The sequence below is a fragment of the Anolis carolinensis genome, chromosome 1 (genome assembly GCF_035594765.1).
Source record: "Anolis carolinensis isolate JA03-04 chromosome 1, rAnoCar3.1.pri, whole genome shotgun sequence".
NCBI lineage: Eukaryota > Metazoa > Chordata > Lepidosauria > Squamata > Dactyloidae > Anolis > Anolis carolinensis.
In genome coordinates, this window is record NC_085841.1 from 240175963 (window position 1) to 240193247 (window position 17285).

Consider the following 17285-nt stretch of genomic DNA (forward strand, 5'->3'; position numbering starts at 1 on the left):
CATTTACACACTGATGCTCGCCCTGGCACCATTTTCTTTCAATACAAATGCTTTCTATCTGCTAACCTTGTCAAGAACAGCCACTGCACTTGCTGTATTTGTCTTATGTGTGAATTCTTAAGACAAAGGTGTTGCAGCTCTACACAAAACTAACCTTTTGGACTGTGTGAAGAATACATACTATAATTGGATATTATACATTTGTCTGGAGTTCGTGTTCATTGGAAATCACTGGAACCTGAGTCAGTTAAACAAGATCTCCTATTCTATACCACTCAACCTCCCTTCACCTAAACAATTAGATTAGCAAAAATTAGACAAACATGGCTAATACACAATGATATAGAAGCCACTTGATGTAGAAGAGGAAACTGACCGAAGTGAAATGAATAGGTAAGAAAAAACCAGTATGGTTAGGTCATCCCGTTCATTCCTCAACTTAAAAACCACTGATGCAGCTGCATTGTAAAGACTTTATTGAACACATAGGCACTGAGGGTGTGCCTGCACCAAAATAAATAGGGCGCCAGTCCCTCAATAATTAGCCGCAAGCAATACTTAAGATTTTTAAAAAGCTGGCCATTTCCCCATCTATTGTTGAGGTCCCTTGTACAACATCCTATGAAGGGAGCTGGTAAGTTGCCAAACAGACCAGCTGAGACCCAAATATATTCTTGAGGTGCATGCTTGGACACCAGTGAGAATGGCAAGGTAACTGCCAAGAAAGTCCCAAACTTATCAGCTCCAAAGCAAGAGGTGGCCCCACTCTGGAAAGTGGCAAGCACAGAACAGAACATACCATGTCCTGGCTTTGAACTTAACCTCTTGAGGTCCCATTTGGGCGGCAACGCCTCTCCTGGCCCCATCTCTACTACACATTCAGTGGGCTCAGATGCGTGTGGTGTCCTGTCCAGCAGGTGGTGGCTGTATCTCTTCAAGCTGGCAGATAATGCCAGCAATGTATGGGCGCTGTTGAGGATTCACTATCATCATCGAGCAGAGGAGACATTCCAAGGCAGGCGAATACCTGTAATTTAGAGGCCATTCACATTGGATCTTCCTTGAAATCTGGGCAGCTTTGAACTTCCCTTTCATGCAGCACTTCCTTACCTTGTATTCTGGGGCACAGTGAGATCATTCTGTACAGCCAAGGCCACACTGTCCCCCTTTTGGAAGATCATGTCATAAGGCCCCTCACCAAACATCATACAGTACAGAACACAGCCTAAGGACTAAGGAAAGGCAAGATGAGTATATGTAGCAGAAGGCTGGCCCTAGAATGGAGAGAGGCCACAAGAACATTCCTCCCTTGTATAGGAATAAACCACATGACATTATTTAGAGCATTTGCAGATGTGCTTTTCTAAGTGGAAATTAAGGCCCTTACCCAGACATCAGTACGTTCATCAATAACACAGTCACGTTCAACAGTGAACAGTTCTGGTGCTCGGTAAGAGATGGTACAGCGCTGGGCAGCCCAGTCCTGTGAGATAAAGAGACAAAACTGAACTTCAGCTACAGAACATTAGTAGGGTAGGGGCATGATCAGAAGTCTTCAGTTCCACCTTTTCTCCCTGGACTATTCCTGTGATGCCCCTTGGTGGTTATGTGGCAACAGCCACAAGAAGATGTTTCAGTGCAGTGGTACTAGCATTAAATCAAAAAGGGGAGCAGAAATCCAGCACAGCCACCAGACAGCAAGGCATGCTGCTTATGAGCCTTATAATACATTAATAGAAAGTGTTTTCTTTCTTTTAAGCATCTATTTTTGTTTGTTGATTTGCTAATTCTTTGTCTCCTGTTAAGATAATAGCTGCATTAGATATGGGGAAATTGAAAAATTGGGGAAATTGGTTTCCTTTTGGATCATAGCTGGAGCTGGTTAGCCTAGGTGACATCCAGTCTGTAAGGATTTTGAGGAATAGGGAGAGGTAGCTTGTGGGAACACAAAATAGCTTTTAAACTGAATGACATCCTTGACCTGAGCAGAAGCAGCTGAGGTCTTGAGAAAGAGCTGTAGCTCAGTGGGAATGTGCACATGCTTTGCATGAAGAAGGTTCAAGACAGTTTGAAATGTCAGGGACATGCTGCGAATAGGATCAGACAATACTGGCATGGATTGATCAGCATTATAGCCTTGTACAGGGTATCATCTTATGTCTTCCTCTCTGCTTCATGAACTCTTCATGTAAAACACATTGTCTTTCACTGATTCCTCTTTTAACGTGCTCCTCTGTATAATGAAACACATGTTAGGATCACACCTCTCTTTTTGCATGTGCTAACATCTTGTTAACATTCTCCTTCCCTAAGTCATTAATCAGCCTTGTTTGGGGAGAATTAATCTAAATCTTCTATTTTCTATGTCCAAGAAACTAACATGTAACTCATAATAACATCCAGTAGCAATGACTACTAAGCACTGTTCGAGCCTCATTAATGTAACAAACCTGTTGCCCATTCTATTCACACTGCAATGAGAGCAAACTCCTCAATATTACCAAATATGGTTCCCACTACCAGCTGCCACCTTAGCTGATTTCTGTTTGTTTTTAATTCTAAAACTCAACCTAGGTAGAAAATATTCATGTTCACAGAAAAAATAATGTGAGATACTTCTATAATGTGTTAATATCAATTTTTCTCTGGTAATGCCACATCAGGACTCCATAGAGCAATATCTCTAAGGTTCCCTAGAGTTGTAGGTTGTTTTCTAAAAGTAGAACAATGCTTTTTTTTAATATAGCAATGTTAGTGCTAGCATTTTAACACATAATGCATACAGTTATTTTTTTGAATTCAGATGCAATATCCTCCCTCCAAAGCCCTGAATAATGTGATAATGTAATAATGTGAATAGTCACAAGTGGAGTGCCGCAGGGTTCCGTCCTGGGCCCGGTTCTGTTCAACATCTTTTTAACGACTTAGACGAAGGGTTAGAAGGCACGATCATCAAGTTTGCAAATAACACCAAACTGGGAGGGATAGCTAACACTCCAGAAGACAGGAGCAGAATTCAAAACGATCTTAACAAATTAGAGAGATGGGCCGAAACTACAAAATGAAGTTCAACAGAGACAAATGCAAGATACTTCACTTCAGCAGAAAAAAATGGAATGCAAAGATACAGAATGGGGGACGCCTGGCTCGACAGCAGTACGTGTGAAAAAGATCTTGGAGTCCTCGTGGACAACAAGTTAAACATGAGCCAACAATGTGATGGGGCAGCGAAAAAAGCCAACGGGATTCTGGCCTGCATAAATCTGGGTATAGCATCTAGATCCAGGGAAGTCATGCTACCCCTCTATTCTGACTTGGTCAGGCCACACCTGGAATACTGTGTCCAATTCTGGGCACCGCAATTGAAGGGAGATGTTGACAAGCTGGAAAGCGTCCAGAGGAGGGCAACTAAAATGATCAAGGGTCTGGAGAACAAACTCTATGAGGAGTGGCTTAAAGAGCTGGGTATGTTTAGCCTGCAGAAGAGAAGGCTGAGAGGAGACATGATAGCCATATACAAATATGTGAGGGGAAGTCATAGGGAGGAGGGAGCAAGCTTGTTTTCTGCTGCCCTGGAGACTAGGACGCGGAACAAACTACAGGAAAGGAGATTCCACCTGAACATCAGGAAGAACTTTCTCACTGTGAGAGCTGTTCGGCAGTGGAACTCTCTGCCCTGGACTGTGGTGGAGGCTCCCTCTTTGGAGGCTTTTAAGCAGAGGCTGGATGGCCATCTGTCGGGGTGCTTTGAATGAGATTTTCCTGTTTCTTGCAGGACGGCCCATGAGGTCTCTTCCAACTCTACAATTCTATGAGTTTTAAATTTGCACCCCAGGTTATGGGAGTGGGAAGGTATGCATCTAGCTTTCATAGTTAATCTAATTTAGATTCTTCCCTCTTATCTTTGTTGGAAATTCCCACATCCTTTTCACTGGGCGACTCTTGTACCTGCAATGTCATGGCTTCCCGGGAGCTCCGTACTTCAATGCGTGCTTGATTCATAGAGCCTAGGTCCATCAACAATGGTTGGTCATCGTCATCCAGAAGCACATTTGTTGGTTTCAGGTCTCTGAAAGAAGCAGAATGGAATCTCCAGAATTGTCCAGTCACGGCCCTCTGTTTCTTACTTGAAGTTATCTTTTAATCTCCTGATTTCTCAACCTCAGATTTCTTCCTATTGACAATACTGCCAGGGATGCTTCACACCAGCATGCAGTTTCTTACTTCTATTCACTCCTTCACTGTGCACTTAATGGCACTTGTGTATCTTCACTCTATGGCTCCCCCACCCCAGCCTACACATGGCTTGTCCCACAACATCATTGCTAACAATCTCTGCTTTAGAACCAGTTTCTCACCTGTGTGCATAACCCTTATTATGAATGGCCTGCAGCCCTCGGCAAAGACCATGAAGAATGGCAAGGATCCGCTCCTCAGGCATGAAGGCACCTTTGTCTTTCAGAGCTTCAACTTCCTGCCAAAGAGTTCCTCTCTACAAAGAAAAGGACAGCAACTCTGGTGATTTGAATCAGGTATATTTTTTTCAAATTTACTACGTGAGGTTGAGATTATTTATCCTTGAGTACCCTCATTGCTTCTGTCCGAATACACTCCAGAATGGGATGAGGTCTTTTAAATATTGCAAAACAACAACTTCCATCAGCACAAATCAGCATATACAGGGGAGATTAATGGAGTTAGTCTACCACTTGGAGAGTCACATGCTCCATATCCCCAAACAAGAAGAAGCAACCAAAGCAAGCCTGAGAGATGTTTTGTCCATCCCAGAACCCTAGCTGCCATCAGTCCTAGACAGTCTGACTAAGAATGAGGCATGATAAGTAGTATTTATTTAGCATCTGAAGGGCTTACGGTCCCCTACTCCTGCACCAGTTTACTCAGGGAAGAGCTTGGCAACAGATTTGCAGCAGTGCTATTCCAACACACTTATATGCAGTTATTCTTGTTTTACCAGGGATCATTATGCATGTATCTCTGAAGTTATTGTATCACCCTGCTACAGTCTGCAGTTTTTAGATGACTGCTGCTGTGAAAGACTCTAAAATGCAAACACATCAGAAATATGGGAGAGGCAGAATAATTTGATACTAATATAGTAATGGCATGGAGCCCCCAGTGGTGCAATGAGTTAAACCCTTGTGCCAGCAGGACTGCTGACCGAAAGGTCGGCGGTTCGAATCCAGGGAGCAAGGTGAGCTCCCGTCTGTCAGCCCTGGCTCCCCATGCGGGGACATGAGGGAAACCTCCCATAGGATGGTAAAACATCCGGGTGTCCCATAGGAGCAACATCTTTGCAGACGGCCAATTCTCTAACACCAGAAGCAACTTGCAGTTTCTCAAGTCGCTCCTGACATGGAAAAAAGTAATGGCATCTGTTGTTCTCAGTTTGCTACTATAGATTTGAACATGGTAAAATGACTGAATACCAGAAGCTCTGAGATACGTTGGTACAGTTTTGTCTTGAATACCTTATCTTCAATGTTTACGTGGCAATAATAGCTGTGAGTACTTTTGGCTGGTACCCTATCAACACTGTTCCTTGGAAAAAGCAGGTATCTCTAATATAACAAACACATAGGTTACACCTAGAGTATTATCATGCATGGTATGATAATGCATGGTATGAAAAGCATTTTTGAATACTTCTGCTATTAATAACTAAAGCCATCAGGCTTTTGTTTGGACTTCTTTTTCACAGCATATAAATTCTTATTTTGTTCATCATGTCAATTTATTTCCAAGCACAATTTTTTTCAAATTGTGCTGCTTATTGCCTGTAAATCCCCAAATAGCTTGGAACCAGAACAATGAATAGCCATCTTTTCCCACACTAGTTGACATCTTCACCAGAGTCTTTATTTGCAAAAGAAACTATTAGAATTTCTCAATTGTAGCAGGATGATGGAAAGCAAAACAGCATATCCTAGGAATTTTGTTTCTTCCATCGCATTTATATTTCAGTAATCTAGTTAAAGCTTTTAGACTGACTTATTTTGTCAGGAATTTTGTTTCAGTTGGTTCTTGTTTTGATTCTGTTTTGATATTAGAAAACTGTTTTCTGTATTCATCTTAGTCTCAAGCCCAAGCAAGACAAAAAAACAAACAAACACAGAACCCAGGAGGCTGAGCCACTGTCAGAAGGTATTAGCCTCTATTATTGGCATCTCAGTATACTGTGCACATCTCAGTCATGCTTGTGTGAATCCACAAATACACATTCCTCTGCATGCTAAGCAGAACCCATATGTATCTCAAACAGAAACACTAGGTATGAAGCCACTTATCTCTCACCTTGAGGAAAGGTAGTAGCAGCCAGGCCTCGTGTTTGGATCCTTTCTCCACAACAGCATGTGCACATAGGGGCAAGATATTTGGGTGATCAAAGAGCTGATGCATCTCAATCTCATGCATGGCTTCCTGGCGATCATCCTTGTCATGGCATACGATGCGTTTCAGTGCATAGAAGCGTCCATCATGCAGCCCCTCTACAAGATCTACATAGCTGAAGCCACTGGGTCAGAGAGGAATTGGGTCAAGAACAGAGTGGGTTGGTAATGGAAAGAAGCTCATACTACGCTGAGATTATTTTCTCCTTCTCCTGCTGTCTGCATACTAAGGACTTTATCACACTAGCCTGTTGTCTTATCACAATGACATTATGTAAACATATGGAAACATTGTTATTGGAACAATATATATTACACCTCAACACAATTGTGCAAATGCTGGTACTTAGTTGTGAATATCCTACTTTGAGTTTTCTGCACAGCCTCACTTCCGATCCATGTCTGCCCTACCTAGTGCATATGCAATGCTTCCCCCCCCCCCCATACCCACCCCCATTCTTTTGCAAAACTTTCCTCCACTTCACAAGATTGGGACTGCAGCAGAAGGACATTATTATACAAAGAAAAGTGATGGAACAACAGTAATACCGGATTTCTTTACGGATTCTTCCCATCAGTGAAAAGAAACAATCTTGATTCAGATACAATGCAACTATGGGACAACCACAGCAAAATGCAATAAGCCCAATCAAAAGGTGCTATTATCTTCGCATAATTGCACTTAAGCAACTTTGTGTGATAAAGTCCTAGGTTCCCATTCATATCCATGCGGGGACATGAGAGAAGCCTCCCACTAGGATGGTAAAACATCAAATATCCGGGTGTCCCCTGGGCAACGTCCTTGCAGACAGTCAATTCTCTTGCAGCTTCTCAAGTTGCTCCTGACATGAAAAAATCATATCCCATATTTTGCTGCTTGACGTAACATTGACAATCAAGAGGGAAAGGTGGCACAAACTAGGGATGACACAGAACACCAGTGAGCAAATGCTCCGGAAGAAGAGTCTTCACTAAAAATTACAACTAGAAATAATTTCTAGAATTTCTAGTGCAACTTCTGGATCTGGGTATGGATTAGTGTGTAAAATAAATCCAAATAAAAATCAGTGTTAACTGAACTTTTGGGGTCTTCTCCCCCCCCCCCCCTCCCCACCAACACATAATTTTGAAGGCATACTGGAAGCTTTGGCGGAACTGGGGGCTGTACATGACCCACAGAGTTCCCAAACTCTTGAATAAAAAACCCAAGATGTGCATTCCTTCATCACAGACCTAGAGAAAACTGAGAGAAGAGAGGACTATAAAGGAAGGTTCATCTCCTTTCCTCTTCCAGCCCCCAGACGAGGGACAACCTGCATGCCATGGCACAAGCATGCAGGTTCCTTATTACTGTGGCTCCTTATTTCCACTTATCAGAGCTTTGACAAGTAGTGCAAAGAGGCATAACAATATTCTAATCCATAACCTACTTTGCAAATATCTCTAACCCACTGGGTATAAACAGGGACAGCTCACTCCACATTCTGAATTCCACAGTTTCTTCTGAGACAAGACATTTTCCATTGTCAGATACAAAACAGAACTAGAAACATTGTTGGTTTGACAACCAAATAGTTCAGTGTGCCTTAGATAGCTAGGAAATTACATAAACAGGAGGGAGATGGCCTATTTATCAAGTCTACTGAGCGAAGACAAGCACGGGTTCAAGTTACAGCAAGGCAGACTTTGGTTACATACCAGGATTAAACTTTCCAACTGTAATGAATGACTAGGCAATTGTCAGGGTCCAGGCTGCAGAGCACCAATAACCATGCGCAGAGACCAGAATCTATCTAATATCTTTATTAAAGAAATATATAAAGTCAATAAAAACAAGTGAAGAATATAGTTCAGAAGCAGACCTTTCAGGAAAGGCCAAATATAGTCCAGGAAAATAATGTCCAATATAAGATATTAGAGTTCAAAGTTATAATCCTTTAACCGAAACACACACTTTGCCAAGCAATAGTGTGGGGAGATGACAAGGTCTTTAGTCCATTGAAGCTTGACAACAAGGCTGGATCAAAGGCTTGGTTCTTGGCTGGATCAAGGACTTGGAACGTGACAACTTGAAGCATGAAACAAGGTCCGTGGCTAAACGTGAAGCAAGGCAAGACTTGAAACTAGATCCGGGAAGCAGGGAACAAGGAATACGAAGTCCACACACGATCTCTCTCCTCAAGCTGAACAATTGACTCCGCAAGGTTCCCCTTGCGGCAAAACCCCTATATAGGGTCTTGTTTTCCCGCCAACAGAACACTTTCCCTGGAGAACAAGAAGTGAAACCCAACTCTGTCCAGATGCATGACTTCTTAGAATTTCCCAAGGGAAGCAGACCTAATCAGCTAATTGTCTGGCAGCGATTCTGAGGCTCCGGCGATTAGCCTCCCTGACTCCTCTATCTCTATTATAATTGTCCTTTCGGGAAAACGGGGGAGAATTCTGCCCAAGGCTTGTTTGGTTAACTTCCTGAGGACAAACATCTTCCAGGTGGCGAGGCTCCGATTCGAGCTGAACCGGTGGAAATCCCATGTTTTCCTCCTCATCTGCCACAATAGCACTAGGAACGGGACTACAAGGCCCATGAGACATCACAGCAATGGAATGAGTGGCCTTAGGGGGATTGTGGTGTCATGTTCTCTAACAGGATTTCCAGCTCAATATTTTTATTCAGCAGTAAGCTCAAATGAGCATAAACCCACATCAAACATGAACAAGATTGTAACATTATGCCAGAGGTTTAGAACCTCTGCCCTCACTGCCAGTGGTTTGGACTACAGCACTCAGTGCTTTATCATTGGCCATGCTGGGTGGGACAAAAGGGAATTCTAAATAAAAACATATGGGGAGTTCAATATTCCCCATCTCTATTTTAAAGAAGCTTGAAAATGATGGGGAGTGGGTTACAACAAGTCTATCATACTTTGCAAATACCTCTAATCCAATGGGTTGGACTAAGCTGGGATAGGCAAAGTGTGACTCTCCAGACTTTTTGGACTGTAGCTCCCAGCAATCCACACAACTGACTGATTATTAAGACTCGTGGGAGTTGCAATTCAACAAAAAGGGATAGAGGGATAACATTTCTCCATCCTACATGAGATAAATTTCAAATTCCATCAGTTGCATAAAGTGGCCATACTTGGTGTGTACAATCAGTTATGCAAAAACCCAGATTTTTCTGTGTTATACTCACCCTTCTCCGAGCCTATGAATTGAAAGGTAACGTTTGTTATTGATAGTGATGGTTCCCCTTGAACAGATACATAGGGCATGGCCCATGATGGTCACTCCAACATCCTTCTGGCTCTACAGAGGATAAGGTAACACAAAATCATATTTAATCTATTTATTGTTATTAGTATTATTATCATCATCCTGCTATTTCATATGTAAATATCCATGGCAGCCAACAATATTAAAATCCCCAAACATGCAAACATAGAAAAATATAATAAATGCAACAAAGAGAGACAAAATGACAGCAGTCAAAATAAAAATAGTATGGGTAAGATTCAGCCAACTGAAGCAATTATTTGTCTGGAGGTGAACAACTGTTTCTGAAGTATGTACATTGGGGATAGGCTAAGTGCAACCACTCGGATATTATTGGACTGTAGCACCCATCAGTCCTAGCTATATAGCCACTGGTGGAGAATAGTGTGAGTCCACCAACATAAGGCAAGTTGCCCTTTGCCTATCCCTGATATGATGAGTCATCCTTGGAAGGAAGATTCAAAATCCAAATACAGTGTTCCCTCACTACTTTGCAGTTCGCTTTTCGCAAACTTGCTGTTTCACATTTTTTTTATAAACACTAAAATAATATTATAAATTATAAAATAATATTATAAATCCCTCTTTCTACTTACTTCCTAAGGAGAAGCCTAAGGAAGGAAGGAAGGAAGGAGAAGCCGAAGGGAGAGAAAAGGAGGCTGAAGCAGCTTTGTTTTTGCCTCACAAGGCAGCGGCAGCAGCGGGAGTGTCCCTATATAGCGTCCCTATTTCGCTGATTTTCACTTATTGCGGGTGGTCCTGGAACGTAACCCCCGCGATAAGTGAGGGAACATTGTATAGCCACTGAGAAGACCCTCAACGATACCAATCACATTTTATATATTGATAGGATATTAATAAGAGACTTTTTATTGGGACCAATCATTCTTCAAATAGGTTATACAGTTGGAAAGGAACACAATTCCAATCTGTTGGCCACAAATGGGATTATCTACCAACCAGCTTCCCCTTCCCGGCAGTTCATTCACTTTAAAGTTAACAATCCACAATAATCAAATAAGCTCAGACTACTCCAGCAACTGACTCAAGTCAGATGTTTTGGGGAAGGACTCTCTATCTTTCAAGCTATCACTAGCAAATTCTCAGAGCAGATCAGGAGGGGGAGGGTGAATTCCAAAGCCATAAATGGCACTTAGATATGCAATGCGAGAAGAAATGTTTACTCATTTTCTAAAAGGAAACATCCTGGTTACATAGAACAGAGTCTGTAGTTTCGGCAATCCTCTGCACAGCCCAAGGAAAGTGAAACACCAGTATTTATTTGAACAGGGAAGTACGTAAGTAAAACACTTCTGTTGTATTTATTGTTGTTTTAAATTTTATTTCAACAGATAGATTACAGTTATGGGGAAAGGGGGAAAAATCACAGACACAAAATCCAAAATAAATTAGCTATTACAATTCAATTCAATGCGAATGATTCATACTAAAGATTGGAACCAGATAATTAGAAGGAATTATTTGCAAGTAATGTGCCAACTGAACAAAATGTCACTCCTATAATTATCAATATTGGGAAATATTGCAGCAGACAAAATGCAACTACTTCCAAACCCCTTCTGTTTACTCCCAGCATAGGCATACTATGCATACTTTGCTGCAACATTCCTATTGTGATACATATTTGGCTTCAATCCATCAGAAGAAAACAGCCTCACCAGTATGCAGTGGATATTCACACATATTAACAACTTGCAAAGAAAGAGGGGAAATTGAATTTCAGGATGCTTTTCAAACACTTGTGGACAGAAGTCAGGCATCCTATTACAGTGTGCACTTGTAAAACATGGTTTCTAACAATGCCTTATCTAAGTCAGTGGTTCCCAATCTTTTTTTGGCCATGCCCCACCTAAGCATATCTTAAATCCTGATGCCCCCCGCCCATGACATATAATTCTTATTATTAAAAAATGAACTCTATTTACATAGAGGAAGCCTAAAAGGCCTTAACAAGCTTCCAAAAACATGGCATCCATAAAAGATAAAAATTAAAGAACAAATTGATTTGACTAATCTGCACTGAATTCAGGGTAACTTAAATGTTCAACTTCATGGCATGTACCGTGTTTCCCCGAAAATAAGACAGTGTCTTATATTAATTTTTGTTCCCAAAGATGTGCTAGGTCTTATTTTCAGGGGATGTCTTATTTTTCCATGAAGAAAAATTCACTTTTATTGTTGAACAAAAAAAAAGAACATTTATTATATACTGTACAGTAGATATCATCACAAACCAGCATAACGAGACAAACTGTGAATCATATCAAGAATTTCTTGTTACTACCATTATTTTCATGTACAGCAATCTATGGTACGTATATTTACCAATCCTGCATGCTCTGGTGTTCTGTTTGGCAGGCATGCTTCCAAACAAAAACTTTGCTAGGTCTTACTTTCAGGGGAGGCCTTATATTTAGCAATTCAGCAAAATTTCTACTAGGTCTTATTTTCTGGGGATGTCTTATTTTCGGGGAAACAGGGTATTTGGTGAGAATATGCAAGAATATCCTGTCACCTGACATTAATTTTCTTGCGGCTGATAATCTTTTGTAATTTTTTCCATACAAACATATTGACTTACCTATGAAAATAATAATTACGCTTTGGATTTTTTTACAGATTTATTGCTGCATTCATGTACAGAACAAAAAGACACACACACTATAGCTTGTAATGTTAAAAGAACACTGAGTGAGGTGTTTGGCATGAAAGTAGCCTCCCTTTTCTGTGCTCATGCCAGTGGTTCTCAACTTGGGGTCCCCAAATGGTTTTGGCCTTCAACTCCCAGAAATCCTAACAGCTGGTAAACTAGCTGGGATTTCTGGGAGTTGTAGGCTAAAAACATCTGGGGACTCCAGGTTGAGATCCACTGCTCTATGCTCTCCCCACTCCTTTCTCTCTATAAGCAGGCTTCCCCTCATGTACATTCTGATTTTAATTTTATAAATGTGTATGTCACTATATATAGCACACACACATACACACACACACATATATAGAGGCAGTCTGCAAATTACAAACATTCAACTTACATACAACTCATAGTTAGGAACAGGGGTGAAGCAACAGGAAGTGAGAGAAATCTACCCCTAGGAAGGGAAATTCACTCCTGAAAGAGTTATCATGAGGAAAAGGGGCCTCCACTGAAGTTTTATCGCCAATCCTTTTTGCCACAGCAAGCCAAATCTTTCAAATCCAATTATCACAGGGACAGAAAGTGACTTGAAGTCTTATGAACAGGGTCACAGACAGCAAACCAAACAAGACAGCGGTGTTAACTCTTCCCTATGCTCTCTAGATCATATACACATGCATATTTCGCTGGAGTTATAAATTCAACTTAAGAACAAACCTACAGAACCTATCTAGTTCGTAACTTGGGGACTGCCTGTATATGTGTGTGTATAGTGTATATGAAGTCCCTAGAACCATAAGAAATACAAAAAATTAACTGTTAATAACTCATTCTTGAAAAAGAGAGACACCATTTCAGTAAACTAAGACTGATCATTACGAAATAAAGGGAAAGCACTCTAGAAACAGATAGAATCATAGAGTTGGAAGAGACCACAAGGGCCATCCAGTCCAACCCCCTGCCATGCAGGCATTAAAACACCCTCAATAGATGGCCATTCAGCTTCTGCTTAAAAACCTCCAGAGGAGGAGAGACCACCACACTCTGAGGCAGCATACTCCACTGCCATACAGCTCTTACTATAAGGAAGTTCTTTCTAATATTTAGGTGGAATCTCTTTTCCTGCAATTTGATTCCATTGCTCTGTGTCCTAGTCTCCAGAAGACAAGTCTGCTCCCTCTTCCTTATGACATCCTTTCAAATATTTAAACATGGCCATGATGTCCCCTCTGTCTTCTCTTCTCCAAGCTGAACATCCCCTGCTCCCTAAGCTGCTTCTCATAGGGCTTGGTTTCCAAACCTTTGATAATTTCTTTAAAATGTTCCAGCTTGTCATGCTTCCTTCTTGAATTGTGGTGCCCAGAAATGGACACAATATTCCCGGTGAGGTCTGACCAAAGCAGAATAGAGTAGGACTACAACTTCTCTCGATCTTGACATTATACTCCTATTGATGCAGCCTAGAATCACATTGGCGCTTTTAGCTACTGCACCACACTGCTGACTTGCACTTGTGGTTCCTCTGACACTCCTAGATCCCTTTCACATGGACTGATGTCAAGCCAAGTGTCACCCCTTTTATATCTGTGCATTCCATTTTATTGCCTAAATGCAGAACCTCACACTTGTCCCTGTTGAATTTCATTGCGTTGCTTTGAGCTCTGCTCCCCAGTCTGTTAAAGGGTGCACCTACACTGTTTGGTACCACTTGGACTGTTGTGGTTCAATGCTATGAAATCCTAGTAGCTGCAGTTTTACAAAGCCTTTATCATCCCTCTCTTCCCAAGTGAGCTGGTGCTCACCAAACTACAACTCCTATGATTCCACAGCACCGAGCCATGGCAGTTAAAGAAATGCCAAACAGAGTTAATTCTGTTTTCAAAAGCTTTCATGGCTGGAATTGCTGGGTTGCTGTGAGTTTTCCGGGCTGTGTGGCCATGCTCCAGAAGCTTTTTCTCCTGATGTTACACCCACATCTGTGGCAGGCATCCTCAGAGGTTGTGAGGTCTGTTGGAAACTAGTCCTGTTTAAGGAGCTCCACTGGCTGCCGTTTATTTTCCAGACCCAATTCAAGGTGCAGGTGTTGACCTACAAAGCCCTGAATGGTTTGGGACCCACTTACCTTTCTGACCACATCTCCCCTTATGAACCTGCACGATCCCTTCATTCGTCGGGGGAGGCCCTCCTCTCGCTTCCGCCTCCGTCACAAGTGCGGTTGGTGGGGATGAGGGAGAGGGCCTTCTTCGTGGCAGCCCCCCGGCTCTGGAACACGCTCCCGGGGGAAATTAGGCAAGCTGTCACCTTGGAAGTGTTCAGGAAGAGCCTGAAAACCTGGCTCTTCACACAGGCTTTTGAATAAGTACCACCCACTGTACGCTAAACCCTTATACTAGCGGTTACTTCTGACCAGTTGTACCTGTTGGTTAACTCCTTGACATAGGCACAGAGTTCACCCCAGTTTAAGGTTCTCCCCATGATCTTATAGCATAGGGGGCCCTACCACTAAGGCCCTTTCCACACTGCCACATAATCCAGATCAACAAAGCAAATAATCCACATTATCTGTTTTGAACTGGATTTTATTTATTTGTTTGTTTGTTTTCTATCTCACCTCGCAGGGGACTCAGAGCGGCGTACACCATATATTTAGGCAAACATTCAATGAGTTTTATGGGCTGTATGACAATGTTCCAGAAGCATTCCCTCCTGACGTTTCACCCACATCTCTGGCAGGCATCCTAAGAGGTTGTGAGGTTTGTTGGAAACTGGGCAAATGGGGTTTATATATCTGTGGAATGTCCAGGGTGGGAGAAAGAACTTTTGTCTGTTGGAGACAACCTTGAATGTTGCAATTGGCCAGCTTGATTAGCATTGAATAGCCTTGCAGCTTCAAAGCCTGGCTGTTTCCTGCCTGGGGGAATCCTTCGGAAGTGTTAGCTGGCCCTGATTGTTTCCTGTCTGGAGTTCCTCTGTTTTTTGAGTGTTGATCTTTATTTACTGTCCTGATTTTAAGCCAGGTGGCCAATTGCAATATTCACACTCTCCACAAACAGACAAAAGTTCTTTCTCCCATTCAGGGGATTCCACAGACATATAAATCTCACTTGCCTAGTTTCCATCAGACCTCACAACCTTGAAGGATGCCTGCCATAGATGTGGGTGAAACGTCAGGAGAGAATGCTTCTGGAACATGGCGATACAGCCCGGAAAACTCACAGCAGCCCAGTGATTCCTGCAATGAAAGCCTTCAACAACACATTAAACATTCAATGCCTCAATTATACAACTATTAAAAACATAACATAACATCATTAAAACAGTAGACATAAACAATTTAAAACCAACAGCATTAAACATAATCTAGTACACAATTACCACGTTACACAAATCCTTAGTTATAATTCAGCTGCTTCATTTCCACTGTCTACACTGCCATATAATCCAGTTCAAAGCAGATGATCTGGATTTTATATGGCAGTGTAGAAGGGGCCTAAATATGCATGCAATCTAACACCACTTCAACTGCCATGGCTCAATGCAGTAGATTCATGGAAGCTGTAGTTTTTTGAGGTACCAGCAATCTTTTACAGAGAAGGCTTTGAAGGCCTTGTAAAACAACAACTCACAGGATCCCCTAGCATTGAGCCATGGTATCAAACTGCATTCATTCTACAATGTAGGTGCACCCTACAAAACCAGGCACAGAATATGTAGATCATGTACTTTTTAGGGTGGCAAATTAAAGATGAGATGGGATATTGGCACACTTTTCTTACCAAAGATGGACCCTAGCACCAGCCAGGGCCAATGAGAGAGGACTTCAGCTTATACATCAGTCTGGGACTAGAAGCCAAGGAGGAGCTCCTATGCATTTCTGACATCGGTAGCTGCCTGCTTTGTTTGTATTTTATCATAATCATATTTTTCTACAAAACTGAAAACAGAAACTATAATATTTCATGTTATAAGTACTATTATTTTTGTTGAAAATAATTAAGATCCTTAAATTGTTGAGAGGAGTCCTCAACACCTAGGTCCCAAAACCATTTCTGTGGCTGCATCTATACTGTTGAATTAATGCAGTTTGACACCTCTTTCAGTGCCATGGCTCAATGCTATGGAATCCTGGGAATTTGCACACTCTTTTGCTTTCTCACTTCATCACATTTATTAAATTCTACTGGGTCTTATACTTAAAATCTGGTAACCCACTGTGTTCATCACATTAGGTTGGATTCAAGTGTAGAGCAGAGCATTATTTCCATATTTTAAGCATGAGGCCAGCATTCTTTTCAAATGTTTCAGGAGGTGGTGGGAAAGTGGATTTTGGGAAAAGATTCGGATGAATGGCCAGTTCAGTAATGTGATGGCATTCATTGCTCTCAGGATTAAAATGAGACATGTCCCCAATTTGTGGGAGGGGAAATCGTGGGAGGTGCCAAGATAGCCTTGTTAGAGAAAGTGTATTGTGCCATGTCTCCATGCTGTGCAGTCCTGGGAGTTATAGTTTCCCAAGGTCCATACCCTTCTCTGGGTGCATTTACACTATGGAATGAATGCTCTTGGACCCCACTTTGAATACCATAGCTCCATACTATGCATTCCTGGGAGTTTAGTTTCCCAAGGTCCATACCCTTCTCTGGGTGCATTTACATTATGGAATGAATGCTCTTGGACCCCACTTTGAATACCATAGCTCCATACTATGCATTCCTGGGAGTTATAGTTTCCCAAAGTGCATACACTTCTCTGGGTCCATCTGCACTGGAGAATAAATGCAGTAGGGACCCATTTTAAATGCAAGTATTTATTATTATTATTATTATTATTATTATTATTATTATTATTATTCCATGTCTCCATGCTGTGCAGTCTTGGGAGTAAGAGTTTTCCAAGGTCCATACCATTCTTTTGGTGCATTTACAATACGGGGTGAATGCCCTTGC

The 17285-nt window shown here is 41.8% G+C and overlaps 1 protein-coding gene across 1 annotated transcript; it reads right to left on the minus strand.

Annotated features, from left to right (window-relative positions):
• Positions 1-459: 459 nt before the first annotated feature.
• On the minus strand, positions 460-9744 carry LOC134295290 (serine/threonine-protein kinase 16-like). The gene is made up of 7 exons (XM_062967270.1): positions 9604-9744; positions 6313-6532; positions 4359-4492; positions 3949-4069; positions 1388-1483; positions 1111-1232; positions 460-1027 (listed from the first exon to the last, which is right to left on the minus strand). The coding sequence occupies exons 1-7, from the start codon at positions 9687-9689 to the stop codon at positions 889-891; spliced, it is 918 nt and encodes a 305-aa protein (XP_062823340.1). The 5' UTR covers positions 9690-9744; the 3' UTR covers positions 460-888.
• Between the last annotated feature and the right edge of the window lie 7541 nt (positions 9745-17285).

Excerpts from the sequence above, each read along its gene's own strand:
- LOC134295290 (XM_062967270.1), bottom strand. The coding sequence starts at position 9,689 with ATGGGCCATGCCCTATGTATCTGTTCAAGGGGAACCATCACTATCAAT. Across the intron at positions 6,533-9,603 it reads ATTCATAGGCTCGGAGAAGG|TGGCTTCAGCTATGTAGATC; the intron begins GTGAGTATAACA and ends TCTCTGACCCAG. Across the intron at positions 4,493-6,312 it reads TGCTACTACCTTTCCTCAAG|AGAGGAACTCTTTGGCAGGA; the intron begins GTGAGAGATAAG and ends TTTTCTTTGTAG.